Genomic DNA, 15000 nt, shown 5'->3' with positions numbered 1-15000 from the left:
AGTTCATATGTTTCTTGACCTCAGCATATGAAGGGAAGGTGTGGTCAGCACTTTGCCCAGCCGTCTTTACCTTCCCTAACTAGCTTGAGTTAGGTACCCATCAGAGTTAAGCATTGTATAAGCTAAGTGAAAATAGCATTTTTATGATTAATAGTGTATGAACTCTACTCATATATAAAGTTAATATCAGAAAGCTATTTTTAAAAATGTTCTTATTTGTAAATAATCATGACGTAAGTAAATTCTATTACCTTATCCATAAGTTTAAAACACCATACCTAAGTTAGTACATCTGGTATTGTAAACACATAGCGTTGTATTGTATCCCATCAGAAAGCGACGTCTTACACCACTCAATGCTTAAATAACTCTACCAATAATTTCACCAGCTTTGAACTTTTTATCTCCCTTTTCCCCCTTCCCACAACCACCCACCCACCCTTTACACACACTATCCCCGCTGATTTTTTTTCCCGTTCGGATATATCGATCCTACGATTGGAATTCGATTCGCTGTGCTTTGTTCGTCAACACGACTGGCGCCTAAACATTGTGCCTTCCCCTAGATTTGGCCGGCCCTTTGTGAACCTCCCTGGCTCATTGATTGTTGGCTTTCGCTTACCCGAGTAAGGTAAAAGTATTACGATTTATTTAATAGCACCCAAGCTTGGAAATCAATGTGGTTGTGCGGATATTTATTGCCCCATAAGCGAAAATGAAAATTGGTTTTGGTTCGTAAGTTTTTTAAGTTATGAAAGTTTTATTCGACGTATTTATTTGACGTGTATGTTATGGTAGAACTTAAGTCTGCTACTTCGAAAGTCTCGAGTTCAGATCCCTGGCCCCTGAGTTCACCCAGCTCTGATGGGTACCTGACTCGAGTTAGAGAAACGAATACGTTTGGGCTTAGTTCAGAACACATTTCCTCCTAGAATGCCGAGGTTATGAAACAGATGAACTCTCCTTCATCTGGTGATGATAATAATGATAATGATGATGATGATGATGATGATGATGATGATGATGATGACGATGATGATAATGACGATGATGGCGATGATGATAATGAAGATGATGAAGATGATGATGATGATGATAATGAAGATGATGATGATGACGATGATGATAATGACGATGATGGCGATGATGATAATGAAGATGATGAAGATGATGATGATGATGATAATGAAGATGATGATGATGACGATGATGATAATGATTATGATGATGATGATGATGATGATGATGATAATGATGATGATGATGATGATGATGATGGTGGTGAGCACATCTTTATTTTATTATTAGTTAAGCCATCAGCTTATCCTTGTCAGTCATACACATGACGTGAAGAATCAGCACTAGTCATCCAATCATTCATAAATTAACTCATTACCTGCCATCCATTCCCCCCACCCACGGAGCGCGTCTTACCCCCCCCCCCCCCATATCACCCTACAAAGTGCAAGGTGAACAAATTTATAATTTATATAGAGAAAAATAATGTCAATATTTGTTTCATTTCAATTTATGGAGAAACATTATGAAACCGTGTGGTCTAATTATAGAGCGTTAAAAGCTACTCGCAAATCTCTCGAGTTCGGATCCCTGGCTTAAGTCTGTCAGACGTCCCTGAGTCCACCCAGCTTTAATGGGTACCTGATTCGGTTAAGGCAAGTAAATTTCACTAGACATAGTGCTGAAAACACTATACCTTTTATATGCTCCTTAAAATGATAAAAAGAATCATATATTTTCCGATAGCTAAAAATAAACTTCATTAAAATTTAATTAAAGCAAATTGTTTCCTGAAGTCCCCGTTGGCAGGTATAAAAAACAACTCCACCGTGTAAACATGCTTACATGACCGAGCAGTATACATTGAACCCATTCTTGCAGACCTGTATGTGTTATTGTTGGTTATATGTTACTGCTGGGTACGCATTACAGCTGAGTATGTATTTCTAACACAATTATGACTTCGTATATCCAGGTAAAAAAAAGCAGATGGACTCTACCTTCCCTGTAGCGTCATATATAGAGGGGAAAACCTGCTTATCAGCTACGAATTGGGCCCTCATACAAATAAATTCACCTTCCCACTCAAAAATAGTCTCAAATCATGTACACTATCATGTTCAAAAGATATACGCTGAAATCGTGTTTATACTTTCCCCGTTCGTGGTTCTAAAAATAGATGTAATCGAACCGATTATCGCCATAGATATGCGGAAATATTTGGTTTAAATCTGGCACGGCGGCCGATAAGTGGGTAGATACCTGTTGCTACAACAATACATTAGGGGGAGTCTCGACACAAGGGGAGGTAATCAAAGATTGTTGCTTGTGAGTTCTCTCCCTTACATGTCAACCTCCCGCCCACGGCTACACATTCAGTGACATTACATGCGTTTGTTTTTGTTTACATAATAAATGCGATGTTTATCTTTTTAATGTCTGGTTCATGCAGTGATGAGTTAAAAATAGAATTAGCTTAAAGCCATTTATATTGATTGGTGTTTAAAAACATACTTTGATAGAATGTCGTTTCAGTACGCTCGTACTAGATAAGTCTGTAGGCACCTTAAAATACATGCACCTACATACAGGCCTTTATGGAGTAAATTACCAAACGTTATCAATCATAAAATAATAACTTGTCAATATATACTCACATGTGTACGCAGATACACACACACACACACACACACACACATATATATATATATATATATATATATATATATATATATATATATATATATATATATATATATATATAATTATATAATATATTACTATATGTTGTCGAAACATATGATTAAAGTTAGATTTTCGATCATCGTTGACGGTCCATAAAGCAGACGAAGTAGTGTTCATCCATTTCCTTCCTACGGTACGTGTCACGGTTGGGTGGTCAGCACTATGCCCCGCCGCCTGTACTTGCTCTAAAGTGAGTCAGAGCTATGTGGACTCTGGGACGTCCTGGAGACTAGTTTTCGGTCCGAACTCGAAATGTTCAGGTTAATAGTCTAGCGTTCTACCTCCCAACCGTAAGTTATGGGTTAGCAAATTATTTTTTCTTATTAACTGAAAATGCACCATGATTATCATTGCTTTAAAAGCTATAAATCTTTTCTTGGTTATTTTCTATTATTTTTGGAACTCTTTGTTGTTAATCAAATTTCTTAAAACTTTTTAAAATATCTATACAGTTGATTCTGATTTTATTAATATCTTCTTCTTTCTTAATTGTAATGTTGGACAGTATTTCCATCAACAAAATTACGTATTACAAGTCAAATTTTTATGCGCCATGTAGGCTGTGGGCTCCGATTTTAGTTCAAAGGTTAGCATCATTTATGACACTTAGTGTGAAAAATAAATTACATATTGTTCTTCTACTTCGTTCTTAAATTTTAGTGTTGGAAGGTATCCGATTCAACACAGATAAGAATACGTGTCAACTGGTTATGCTCCATTGAGGCCATTGACTCTGATTTCTGCCTGCTTTTCTTTTTGGATTTGCTTCCATAGCCTTTGTCTATCCAAGAACAAACTACAAGACAACAGTTGTTTTCATTTAAGAGTTGTCTCTCCTATATGGACAGCTGTCCCCAGCTGTCGATCCTCATCTGCCCGGGTGTTCAAACACTAGACTTTTCGGTTTAGCAGCCACGCCGACCCCTTTTCATGAAAATCGATTACCATAAACCTTTTCGATCAGAAATGTCTGCTTTTGAGGTTGACTAACAAGAAAAATCAAGATTTCTAAAGTCTGTTTTGTTGTTGTTCTAACGCATCAATTATTGATCAGCAGATTCCGTTTATTAGCCTGTTTTGATGTCAACGGGTCTATAATCCGAATACCGGAAAACATGAGTTATGCATAAAGCAGGGGTCTCCAAACTTTTCAGTCCGAGGGCCGCATTAACTATAAAATTTTAGTTCGGGGGCCAGTTTCTTCCAGGCATGCCTTTGATTTTTCTGGGCAAAGTTCCTCAGCCATCACCACAAACGATTTTTCCTTGGACAAAAAGATCTCCGCGAGCCGGATGAGAGGACTTTGCGGGCCGCATCGGGCCCGCGGGCCGTAGTTTGGAGACCCCTGCATTAAAGGAATAATTGCTGCCTCCATCATCTCTACAGTTTTAATCTCTGTTATGACTAGAAATAACTTTCAATTTATTCTCACAACTAACCAAAGGGGCGATAGAGTAGAGAGTTCCCCATCTGATCTGACGGACTATGGGCAAGTGGAGTAGAGTTCACCTGTTTCTGTGACCTCGGCATATAAAGAGATAGTGTGGTCAGCACTATGCCCAGCCGCCTTTACTTTCCCTAACGTGAGTTAGGTACCTATCAGAGTTGGGTGGACTCAGGCACGGTCTACTGAATTGAACCCGGATCGAACTCGAGACTTACGGGTTAGCAGTCTAGCCTCTACCGCTAGACCATTCCGTCCAAAGGGGCGATACTCGGTTAAAATTGTTAGCCTTTCTATGGAAATAAACGGCGACCAGTGTTAAAAAAAATTAATAATTTATTCTCTATTTTATATATATAGAAAATGAATGTCAATGGGGTTTAATTGGAAGACATTACGATTTTTTCTCATAGTTTTGCAATTAAAAACTAATTATTATCAACATTCTGCAGTAATATTTAGCACCTAAGCATAAATGTATATCGCTTAAATATACGCTAAACATTAAGGCAGGCACAAAAGAATAAAAAAAATAAACAAAAACATTTGTTTTAATTTTGTGTATTCAGCCGTCTTGTACAAAACAGATAAAGAAAGATAACCCGGTATTTATTATTTCCGCGGTAAGACGTTCTTTTTAAACTCCCCTTCGTAATTCCCCGCAGGCTTGTAGTTGGCCACGAACTTGTACATGTTATCATCACCTTTGACGGACGAGGCGCCGAACCCTACGTAGGCCGTCTCCACCCAGACCAGCTGAGTGAAGTGACCTAAGGATTTGGATTAGAAGGTTCTAGATCTCTTAATGAGTACTTAAGGTATGAAAAAATAATTGAAAAGCTCATTTTCGTCAATTTTCTGAATGCGAATTGTGAAAAATTAAAATTAAAAATACTACATAGTGTCAAGGATAATAATTTTGATAATGTTAATGATGGCGTTGAGAAAAAAAGATGCTGATGGCGATTGATATTTTTGAAGATGATGACGAAGAAAGATGATGACTATCAGTATGATGACTGAGAATGCTATGGGAGTAAGGGGGTCGTCCATAAATGACGTCATATTCATGGGGAAGGGTGGGGGGTCCGTAAATTTGTGACGGTGTGTGCTGATGGGGGGGGGGGGGGGGTCAGATGGTGTGACGTCACACTTTTGCTTTATGAAAAAGCAATGTTAAAAAGCGAATTTTAGCCGTTATTTCGAGCGCTTTAGAAAATGGTTTTAATAATTTGTAATAGAAATTGATTAAAGTACTCTATGTTTGACAGAGTTCCGACATAATTTTGGAAAAAAAATATAGTTGTTTTAAGAAAAAGTCAAATGCATTTTTGAGGGGGGAGGGGGTATTGTAGACTAAGGTGTGACGTCAGTGTAGGGGGGGTATGGCTTTATGTGACGATGTGTGACTGAGGGGAGGGGGGGACATTTATGGATGACCCCATCCCCCCCCCCCCCATGATGATGATAATCTTTTCACAACGAACAAGCGGAAGATGAGTAAGAAAGACAGTGACAATTTTTTTTACAGGTGTAGACAGGTGAAGTGTGACGTCATCGACTGACCGGTGTCATAGCTGAACCCGGGCTTCGCGAAGTCGTAGTCTTCTACCTCATCATACCACATCTTGACTATCTCTTCACCTGTGGGGGGTCAAGGTTATGACGTTAGTTACTTGACCCGCGACGGGCTAAAAATAAAACTGTGTTTACAATGTTGACTGCTAAAGATTTCTGTTGTTGGGTCTTTGAGAGAATCGTACAATAAATATGTGAAGACCAAAATTAGGGACTTACAATAATCATCTATTTAGAAATTTAGAAAAACGCATTCAATCTCACTCAGAGATACCATATATATATATATATATATATATATATATATATATATATATATATATATATATATATATATATATATATATATATATATATATATATATATATATATATATATATATATATATATATATATATATATATATATATATATATATATATATATATATATATATATATATATACATATATATATTTGTATATGCCCTAAATAAAATTGAAAAAAAAATAGTAAAGAGTTTATAACAACCTTTAAAATAAAGACCTATAATCGATGGATATCTAATAATCTATACTATAAGGAACTTAACTGACTTTGGAGAGCTACAAAATCAGAATTTATTATTTTACGTACACTGTGCAATGAAGATACCTACTCGGGATATAGTGAGCTAGAGAGGGGTGAGAAAGAGAGACAGAGAATCTAATATATAAAGCTCAATTCTGTATGTAACACATCTTCATTGGATTTAAGTGTTAGATAATTAAAGTCCTTATGGTCTAAATTTATGAGTTAAAAAATTAATATTGAAAGTTTTGGGAAATAATTTTCATTTATCAAACTGAAAGTAATAACTTTCGGCATGTTCATTAAACACAAGTTTTAAAAAAATATCATCTTTTACAAAAATTCTAATTATGTCTTTATTTAGTCCTATAGCACTTACTTCCCTTTGATAAATTGGGAAAACACAATTACTTCCCTTTATAAAAACCATTGCATTAGTGGAAAAGAATTTACTTTTTATTACTTTGTTTTGGTGTTGGGAAAAAAATAATTACATAATTAGCGGGGATTGATCAAGTGCAAATGTTCTAGTTATTTTACGGATAAGCTTGGAGTATTATAATTGTTCATTAAATTGAAACAGGCGCGTTCGTTTAAGTGAGTGCAAAAGACTATGAATAAGTTGGGGTACTATAGTCGTTTATTAAGCTAAAACAGGCGATTCCGCCCCGGGCTAGACTGTGAGCACTTTGCGTTTATGTTCGCGTTAGTGTTTTCTTTGTGTTTAGGTTTGGTTTGCGTTAGTGGTTGCGGTTTGATTTGGTTCGTTTTTGTTCTTTCTTTTTTCGTTTTTTTTTGTGTTTTTTTCTTTGGGTTTGTATTTGTGTTTTTGGTTGGTTTTGCGTTTGGATTTGGTTTGTTTTAGTTTGCTTTTTCGTATTTTTTGTGTTGTTATTGATTGGTATTGGTGTTTGTGGTTGTGGTTGGGTTTGTTGTTAGGTTTTTGTTTTCGTTTGTATTTATAATTGTGTTAGCGTTATGTTTGCGTTTTGTTGTTTTGGTTTTGGTTGGTTGTGGTTTGGGTGGGCAATGCCGGGTTTATGATGATTACTAAACACACGGGTAATTGTCTTTAACAATAGGTTTTTCACAGAAGCCAGAGCAGGGCCTGGCCGGGACGGCTAGTAACTCTAAAAGAAAAAAAAAAAAAAACATAGAATGGGAGATTACCACTGATGAGGTCACTATGTGCCGCGATATTCTCCCCTGCACCGTCCCGCTGTTGCACATCGCTGTGTTTCATCTCCCCTATCTTAGCCAGGTGATCTGCCCATGTTTGAGCCATACGACACAGCTCATTGCTTTATAAAAAAAGTAACCAATAAATTATTACAGTTTTGATTTTTAGGAATTTAGGATGAAAACAAACTAAGTGATTAGTTCAAATTACGAGAGAACTAGTATATTTCAAGATGTATTTTTTTTTCGTGTGTGGAGGGGTTGGGGAGGGAGTTTAAATCATGCACTAAATTTAGAATGTGAAAATATTTATTAAAAAAAAATTAAAAATTAAAAAATAATAATATTAAAATAAAAACTATAACAACGTAGAAGATACTATGAATTTTTTTTTCTTAAATCCGTGATATTTTTCTAGATCAGCCTATAATCTGAGTTAATATGTCCAAAGTATACAAGATATTACAGCACCAAAGTATACAACATATATTACCACACACACTATTTTGTGCGTACTTAGGTTGCAAGTATATGCAAATGGTATTTCATGCTTACCTAGCTTTCGTAGTATTTTCAAAGGGTATTTTGTTCTTACTTAGGTTTCGTAGTATATGCAAAGGGTATTTCATGCTTACCTAGCTTCCATAGTATTTTCAAAGGGTATTTTGTTCTTACTTAGGTTTTGTAGTATATTCAAAGGGTATTTCATGCTTACCTAGCTTTCGTAGTATTTTCAAAGGGTATTTTGTTCTTACTTAGGTTTCGTAGTATATGCAATGGGTATTTCATGCTTACCTATATTTCGTAGTATATGCAAAGGGTATTTTGTTCTTACTTAGGTTTCGTAGTATATTAAAAGGGTATTTCATGCTTACCTAGCTTTCGTAGTATTTTCAAAGGGTATTTTGTTCTTACTTAGGTTTCGTAGTATATGCAAAGGGTATTTCATGCTTACCTATCTTCCATAGTATTTTCAAAGGGTATTTTGTTCTTACTTAGGTTTAGTAGTATATGCAAAGGGTATTTCATGCTTACCTAGCTTCCATAGTATTTTCAAAGGGTATTTTGTTCTTACTTAGGTTTTGTACTATATGCAAAGGGTATTTCATGCTTACCTATATTTCGTAGTATATGCAAATGGTATTTCGTTCTTACCTTGGTTTCAGGGGTGGCGCATTGTGAAGTTCTCTAAATTTGTTGTGCGCTTTTAAAACGTCCTTTCTTAACGCTGCCACGTCCAACTCTTTCTGTTGTTGAAGGAATACGAGTTTAACAATAAGGAATTGAGGAAATTTGGCTTTAATAAAGATAAGTATATGGGACGGAGTGGTCTAGCGGTAGAGAGCTGGACTGCTAACCCGTAATTTAAAGACTGATTAAAGTCAGTACACTGTCCTTGAGTCCACCAAACTCTGATGGGTACCTAACTCACATTAGGGAAAGTAAAGGCGGCTGGGCATAGTGCTGACTACACTCAGAGGCGTAGCGTGGGGGCGGGGGATGCGGGGGGATGCGGACCGCACCGGGTGACACCATTTAGGGGGGTGACACCAAGGCAAAAAATAGCAAAATATATAGAGAAAAACTTGAGGGGGGTGCAAATCGAAAGTTTTAGGGGGGGGGGGGGGGTGCAAATCAAAAATTTGAAATTTTGTCGCTACGCCTCTGGGGGTGACACCATTAAGTGCCGCACCGGGTGACACCCGACCTCCGACCTCTCTACGCCACTGACCACACTATCTCTTCATATGCTGAGGTCACAGAAACAGTGAACACTACTTCACTTGCCCCATAGACCGTCAGTTTTGAAAGGGAATCTTTACTTTTTTTAAGATAAATATGTGGAAAGTTGTCTCAACATACCCAATTGATGATAATAATTGTTAACAAACGTCAATAAATGCAATGTATCGTCAACAACAATCAACTGATTAAACAGAATATATCGATTCACATTTAATGTTATGAAATAGAAATGGATTAAATGGGTCCTACATCTTTAACAAACAAAAAGTTATTAAATGAATCATGTTATTAAAAACATGATTTATCAAATATATCAAAACAAATATAATTGATAAAATATATCGTTAAAAAATAAAAACAAAAAGAAATTAATGGAAAAGAATATTGGGCAACATTTTGAAAAATATATTCCAGTAGTAAAAAAAAACAACGTACGATTATATGACCAGTTATCAGCATGAAACATTTATTTATGTGTGTTAAAAACATTACAATAGTTTGTCATAGGAAACGAAATTTAAAAAAAAAATATTGCATCAGTAGTGGCTCATGAAACACGGAAGGTATTCGTAGCGACGCCTCATTCTGCAGGGGGTAGGGCTGGGCTTCTTCTGGTCTGTAGTGATGTGGAATACAAATACAAATTTAAAAAATATCTCTTTATATCAATAAGCTTTTCAATATAGTGAAAAATTGTTTTAGAAGTCATATTATTTACTCGCTTTAGTAAAAGTAACGGTCGTTAAAAAGTAAAACGTGTATGAGATTTTGTCAACGAACTGTGCGTTTACAAAAGGGATCGAACGACCTATGGCAAACACTGATGCATTTAAAAATTTATTATTGTAAATGTTGTATAAATTTCTTATATTTTTTTTTTACTTTGGAATTATTTATTCTTAAGAAAGCTATTACGATTTGCTTTAAACCCCGATCAATAGGCTAGCTCGTAAACTGCGGAAGTTAAACAACATCTCCTTTGTCGACTCAAAGTCGAGAAACCATCTATTTAATTATTTATTTATTATCTGAGACAATTAAAATGCATAAATCATTGCTTTGTTTAAAGAGAAGGAAGTATCTTCAAAGTTAAAAAGAAATCGCTGCATTATAGGAAGGAGCAAAAAAAAAAACTGAGTTATAAGCTTTGCCACAAACTAACAAACAGTCATTGTGAACTACAAAAAACTTTTAAAAATAGAGGAAGAAAAAAAAATCATATTGTTTTATTTACTCAAAACATAAAATAAGCTTTTATTCTAAAATTGTTTTTAGATTATATTTTATTTTTACTTTCTGGTGTATGGAGTCTAAGAAGTAAAAAACCTAGTGTCAAAAATCGAGTTCAAGATTTTGACCCATCTCGATGAGTTACAGTTACACAGTGAGTTCGAACTTGGGGCATTAGGGTCACCAAACAATAGTTACTATTTCAATAAATGTGGGTTGCTGGGACCATGCAATTTTAATTGAACCGATATCCGAACATACGCTACAATCGAAAAATGGTCATAGGGGGCGTTCACCTCTAACCCCCCAGAGGCGTAGCGACCCTTCCCGGCACCCGGGGACAAACACTTTGAATTTGCATCCCACCCCCTCAAACTTTCGATTTGCACCCCCCACCCTATATATTTCTTATATTTATAATGCAAAAATGCAGCCAAAATGATATTTTAATTTGTTTTTCCAACACATTTTGGCACCCCTAAGTTCGGCGCCTGGGGACATATGTACCCCGCCCCCCCCCCCCCCTTCGCTACGCCTTTGACTACGTCTCTGATTTCTATAGCAATATTTAAAAAAAAATTAAAATCAAACATCTAAATATGTTAAAATATGTTAAATTTTATGCTAAAATACATCGTCATAGTCTTAACCTACCTGTCAAGTTTTAAAAAAAAATCGGTTCGGTAACAGTGTGCGAAATTTCTTTCATAAATTTTAGACCCATGACGAACGAAGCAAGTACAAAGAGATAATCCAAAAACACGAAGAATCAAGTTAAATACCATCTTATTAAAACAAATAATATTGGATATCTACAAGCATGTGAATATATAAATAAAATTATACCTTTACTTTGAAATGTTACCCATATTAATTAAAACGAATAATTTGTTTTAAATGACTCAGTGCAAATTGAATATCATTAAAGAGTTTCCTTGAATTTCCTTTTTTGTTTACTTTGATCGCAGTATCTCGCGTCGGGTATGCTATGGATAAATCAAGCTTACACAAAGATAAAGTAAAGAGTGTGTCTGCCTTATTATTCCCCCAACCATTATAGTTAGCTGAAATGTAGCGAAAGAGATTCCGGAAAATCAAGGTCTGAGATAGGTGTATATAGTATTGCTTTATATCAATCCCTACCTAATTTTGATCATTGTAACAAACTGATAAATCACGCCCCCACCCCCCTCCACTCTCATCTACAATCTACACTAATATTTTACTTTTTTCATGATCTATAACAAAAATTGAAATGATAATGTTTTTTTTTTAAATGAGACAAATATAAGGTGTCTGTAGCAACCGTATTAACAGTGGCGTCACAAAGAGGGAGGGGGTAATTGGTGGTGGTGGGGGGGGGGTTCCGGACCAGGTGACACCCGACCTAGTGACGCCACTGAACGTAAACAAAACTGTGGTACTTACATCAGGCGTCGTAGATCCTACACTCTGGCGTAAAGCAAACAGAAACAAAAGAGATCGGGTTAAAATATGGTAAACAAACACAACAACAACAAAATAGTAATCTATATATATAATTCTCTTTTTGGAGACGTTAGAAAACACCAAGCTGTAAGCGCGCCTAGCAGTCCCCTCTCTTCCTCTCTAGGCATATCGCAACCACCCCCATCCCCACATGGTATGGTGAGCTGTGGTTCACGCTAAATGTTTACAATCGTAGAGACTGATTTAGTGACGGCTATCAGGGACAGATAATTTGGTTTGAAACCATTTTAAACTTAGGGGAGGTAACTAAGAGGAGGCTGCTTTCACGGGGGGGGGGGGGGGGGGAAGGAGGGTTTTAGTGTTTTAAATCAAATATTTTTAGTGACAGCATTGGTACTGTCGAATTCACAAATTATAAATTACTGGAAAGGAGAAAATAAAACTAAATAGCGGCGTGTGATGCGCAGCGGGTCGGCTCGTAATTGTTAAAGAGTTTCGTTAAAACACTAGGCATAAAAACATATCATGCCGAACCGCCTTGAAGATTTAAACCTAATCTAAATTCCTAAACTAAGTCAAACTAAACCTTTATATAAAATTAAATCGCACAATCTTAAATTGATATTAACTATGTGTTCGAGTGGTAGAAAGCTAGACGTGTAAAACATGAATCTAAACTTTGATTTAGGACCCGAGTCTAAGCTAAGCTAAATCAGACTAAACGTTAAAGTTCCATTTTCGAACCTGACAGAGCATAGGACAGGTGAAGTAGAATTCACCTGTTTCTGTGACCTCGGCATATGGAGAAATAGTGTTGTTAGCACTATGCCCAGCCGCTTTTACTTTCCCTAACGTGAGTTAGGTACCTATTAGAACTGAGTGGACTCAGTGATATTCTGCTGATTTGAACCTGGATACGAACTCGAGACTTTAAAGTTAGCAGTCAAGCGCTCTACAGTCCTTTTTGTCTCATAGTTTATACATACAAACTGTATATTATTTCTTAAGATCCTAATTACTATTTTAAACATTTGATAGTTGATATCTCGTAGGATTTTTTTTTTTATGTTTGTGTTACTCTCACATAGTCTGTTGATACCTCCCATTACCCCAGCGTGTTATGCTTGCCGAACCTTCGCTTTTACATCATCACATAACTACCCGTGATCCTACTTATATCCTTGGCCATAAATCTTGCATTACACCCAATACATATATACCACTGATTCACCTAAATACATAAAGTTCAAATTTCAAACCTGAAGGTCGATCAGCCAAGTGAAGTAGAGTTCACCTGTTTCTGTGACCTCTGCATATGGAGAGATAGTGTGATCAGCGCTATGCCCAGCCGCTTTCCATAACGTGTGTAAGGTACCCATCAAAGCTGGGTGGACTCATGGGTCGTCTACTGACTTGCGGATTCGAACTCGAGCCTTACGGCTGTAGCAATCGAATGCTCTACGATTCGTTCACCTACTTATATGCTTGGCCATAACCCTTGCATTAAACCCAACACCAGCACAAATCTAACCCGAATCGTAACCTTATCCATAAAATGTTCACACATATAATTAGGCATTTTATCCCATTCGGGCAATCTTCAACTCGGGATATAAAAAAAAAAACCTCAGGCAAACTCCATTCGCGCAAATGTCTATCTTACACAGCGTTTACACTTGCGACATGTATACTAAACGCGTCTAGAAAAACAAAACTTCGACATTGGTTAAATTCATCAGAACATCTATAAGTGGCTACTCACTTATTGCGAAGGTTTATTTTCTATACATGTATAGTATACATGTCGCAGGTGCAGTGGCGTCGCTAGGTTGGGTGTCACCCGGTGCGGTCCGCAACCCCCGCCCCGCCCTCGCTACGCCTCTGTGCTGGTGTAAGCGCGGTGTTACATTTATCTTAGATCCCTCAACCACCCCCCCCCCTCTTCAACTTTTCGTAACGCGCTCAGGTTTAAATTTCAAATCTTCTTCTTCTTCTTCGTTCTTAATTTTTTAGTGTTGGGAGGGATCGAGCCTTATCTGCCAGAGAACTCGAGAATTTTTTTCGAATTTTTATCAACCATGGGCTTTTGCCGAAATTTCAAATCAAATCGTCATGTAAAGGACACGATGTAATCATTACACTTACATCTCCTGACGAGCCTTCGGAAGACGATTCAGAAGTCGAAGGCGGAGTGGTGTCCTCGGGCGCTTTCGTGCTGGTCTTTTCCGTGTTCTTTTTGCTCGGCGCCTTCTGTGTCGGGGTGGGTTTGGGGTTGGCTTTGGGGTTGGCTTTGGGTTTGGCTTTGGGGTTGGCTTTGGTGTTGGCTTTGGGGTTGGCTTTGCCCTTGGGCTTCGGCTTGGTCTCTTTAACCGCCGCCTTCTCCTCGGAGATAACTTTCGGGGCCGCTGGGGTCGTCTCGTGGGACGGGGAGGAAGGTCCCTTGCTTTGGTAGGTGTCATCGTCTTGAAAAGATGCCGGCTGATACTCACCATCGGATTCGATTTCGTCTACGTCATACTGTCAGTGAAAGGAGAGGGGGTGGGGGTTGAATTAATTCGGTTGTGTTGAAGTTGTTGTCAATAAATGACGTCATATTTTCTATAAATAAAACATCGCCGTCGTATAGAAAAACACATGTAATGTTGTTTGTTTTTTTGTTATATGAAACGTACGCAAATAAAAGTAGGCGTTAAGTCGACTAATATCATTGTAGCCATACCGTATTGTTAGAAACAGGTAGACAGGCAGCAATTAGAGTCATAGTTTATTTTCAAAAAAAAAGGTTTTGTTGTCTGTGAGTTTGAGTGAATGTGTGTTTATCTTGGGCACGAACTTTAAAAAAAGATGATGATGGTGTGTAACCGTGTGTATGAAAGTATCTGTGTATGTGTGTGTATGTGATGTTTGTTAAAAATTGGAAAAAACCTTTATTATTGGTAGTATGTGTTACATCTGCAGTCACGTTGCAACTAAAATATTTTAACACAACTCATTAGTATAGTTAAAATTAGCTACTTATATGCCTGTTCATTTAAGAATCCACTATAAATAACATCACATT

General features: G+C 36.9%; 1 protein-coding gene across 2 annotated transcripts in view; it reads right to left on the bottom strand.

Moving 5' to 3' along the window:
- Positions 1–4781: 4781 nt before the first annotated feature.
- Positions 4782–15000, bottom strand: part of LOC131928348 (uncharacterized) — a 15527-nt gene continuing 5308 nt past the window's right edge. The window contains exons 6-11 of one of the 2 annotated variants that reach the window (XM_059284354.1): positions 14085–14456; positions 11919–11942; positions 8670–8761; positions 7506–7636; positions 5774–5851; positions 4782–4977 (exon numbers count right to left, since the gene is read on the bottom strand). In XM_059284354.1, coding sequence (XP_059140337.1) covers positions 4820–4977; positions 5774–5851; positions 7506–7636; positions 8670–8761; positions 11919–11942; positions 14085–14456 — 855 coding nt within the window. In that variant the 3' untranslated portion in view covers positions 4782–4819. The remainder of the gene's footprint in view (positions 4978–5773; positions 5852–7505; positions 7637–8669; positions 8762–11918; positions 11943–14084; positions 14457–15000) is intronic. The other variant, XM_059284362.1, reaches the window with a different exon arrangement.

The sequence above is a fragment of the Physella acuta genome, unplaced genomic scaffold (genome assembly GCF_028476545.2).
Source record: "Physella acuta isolate Inbredline_101_S28 unplaced genomic scaffold, ASM2847654v3 ptg000090l, whole genome shotgun sequence".
NCBI lineage: Eukaryota > Metazoa > Mollusca > Gastropoda > Physidae > Physella > Physella acuta.
This window is presented reverse-complemented; position numbering and strand designations above follow the sequence as displayed.